Below are 1,692 nucleotides of genomic sequence, written 5' to 3'. Positions count from 1 at the left end.
AAAAAAAAAACAAAAATAACATGTCATGTCATTCCACCAACCTGGGTAAGGAACGCCTCCATAGGTGATTATCTCAAAGAGCAAGATCCCAAAAGACCAGACATCTGACTTGTTGGAGAACTTTCCATGGCTGATGGCCTCGGGAGCGCTCCACTTGTACGGAATCTTTTTATCTTCTGTGATGTAAAATGGCTCCTGGATGAAAAACCTTTTGTCTTTAAAAACTTCATTTTTTTATTTCACATAAGAGAATGACACAGAAACACTTCTTCCCTCCACACGTACCTTTATCACTCTGGCCAGTCCAAAGTCAGCCACCTTACAGATGTAGTCTCCTCCCACCAAGACGTTTCGAGCCGCCAAGTCTCTGTGGATGCTGTTTTGCTCCTCCAGGTATGACATCCCATCAGCCACCTGGGCACCCATGTCAATGAGTGACGCAGTGTCTTGAAGCTGCCCCTCCGGACCTGAGACAGAGAAAACAAACACAGAGAAAACAACAGAGAATCAGACACAACAAGAAACTTAAGGATTTATTGTAGGACTGCATGTTTTTCCTAATAAAATGGCAATTGGGTGCAGTTGAGTGCAGAAGTGAAAGAAACAACATCAAAACTGAGAGACTGACTGAAGTTTTAGATCACACCATGCTTGGCAAATAATAACTTACCATAACCGAATCTCCCCCTAACCCTAGGACATCAACTAGTTCTTACTAAAGACACCATTAGAATAACACTGAGGTTTACTTCTGAGGAAGTTGAGCAGGCTGCCTTTCTCCATCAGCTCGGTGATGATGTAGTATGGTGCTGAGGCCGTGCACACAGCAAACAGGGAGATCAGGTGACGATGCCGGAGATTCTTTAGGATCTGGACTTCCCTCTGAAACTCACGGTGGTTCAACTCTGAATCTAGAGAAAGAGACAGAAAGAGAATTGAAAGGAATGAAGAAAGAAAGATGCAGATGAAAAAGAGGAACAGAGACAAAATAAGAACAGGGGAGGGAGAACCAGACAAACAAAACCATGGAAACCACTTTGAAATCTTGACCATTTGACAAATGTGACATACTCATCATAATAAAGGAACACAAACTGTGATGCTTACTAAATATACTCCAAGTCAGAGCTTAAAATGAAACTGTCAAAGATGTGATTTTCCGTGCTTTGCAAACATTAGGTGAAGAGAAATGTTCATGCATCACAATGATATTACAAGTGCAGTTTCTTAGATTGAATATTTATTGAATGAATGTATAGGTAATTCTAACAAGCCCACACAGGATTGTGCATAGACTCACATTTGTCTACGGAAACAAAATTGCTTAAAAACATCACTGATGTCGTGATACTGATCTGGTGGTGTTTTCTTTGTCAGTCTGGTTTACATGAATGAAAGGGGAAAAGATGCTGAGCTATACTGCCTTACAAAGGCATGACAGCAAGTAACCACAAAAATAAGTATAGATGCTTTTTTTGGAGGCCCTCTACCTATAAAAATCAGATACTGTACCCTCTTTGTTTGGACAATCTAAATGGCAACAAAGCTAGTGTAGTTGGCTTTTAGCAGGACAAAGCTATATGGTATTAGTCTACAGTTTTTATCCATTATGGTTAAATTTTACTTCTGTCTTTTTTACGTGGTTTTATATGGTTAACAAACTCAATCACTAAGAAGTCAGAGCATCAATAT

General features: G+C 40.0%; 1 protein-coding gene across 1 annotated transcript; it reads right to left on the bottom strand.

The window, feature by feature from the left end:
• Positions 1-20: 20 nt before the first annotated feature.
• Positions 21-1,225, bottom strand: LOC111655466 (protein-tyrosine kinase 6-like; the record flags this gene model as incomplete). The annotated part of the gene is made up of 3 exons (XM_023406924.2): positions 750-1,225; positions 286-467; positions 21-195 (listed from the first exon to the last, which is right to left on the bottom strand). Coding segments are annotated over exons 1-3 (661 nt in total), but the record flags the coding sequence as incomplete, so codon positions are not given.
• Between the last annotated feature and the right edge of the window lie 467 nt (positions 1,226-1,692).

The sequence above is a fragment of the Seriola lalandi genome, unplaced genomic scaffold, assembly GCF_002814215.2.
Source record: "Seriola lalandi dorsalis isolate HSWRI2012SDOR001 ecotype SW California unplaced genomic scaffold, Sedor1 jcf7180001958127, whole genome shotgun sequence".
Lineage (NCBI taxonomy): Eukaryota > Metazoa > Chordata > Actinopteri > Carangiformes > Carangidae > Seriola > Seriola lalandi.
This window is presented reverse-complemented; position numbering and strand designations above follow the sequence as displayed.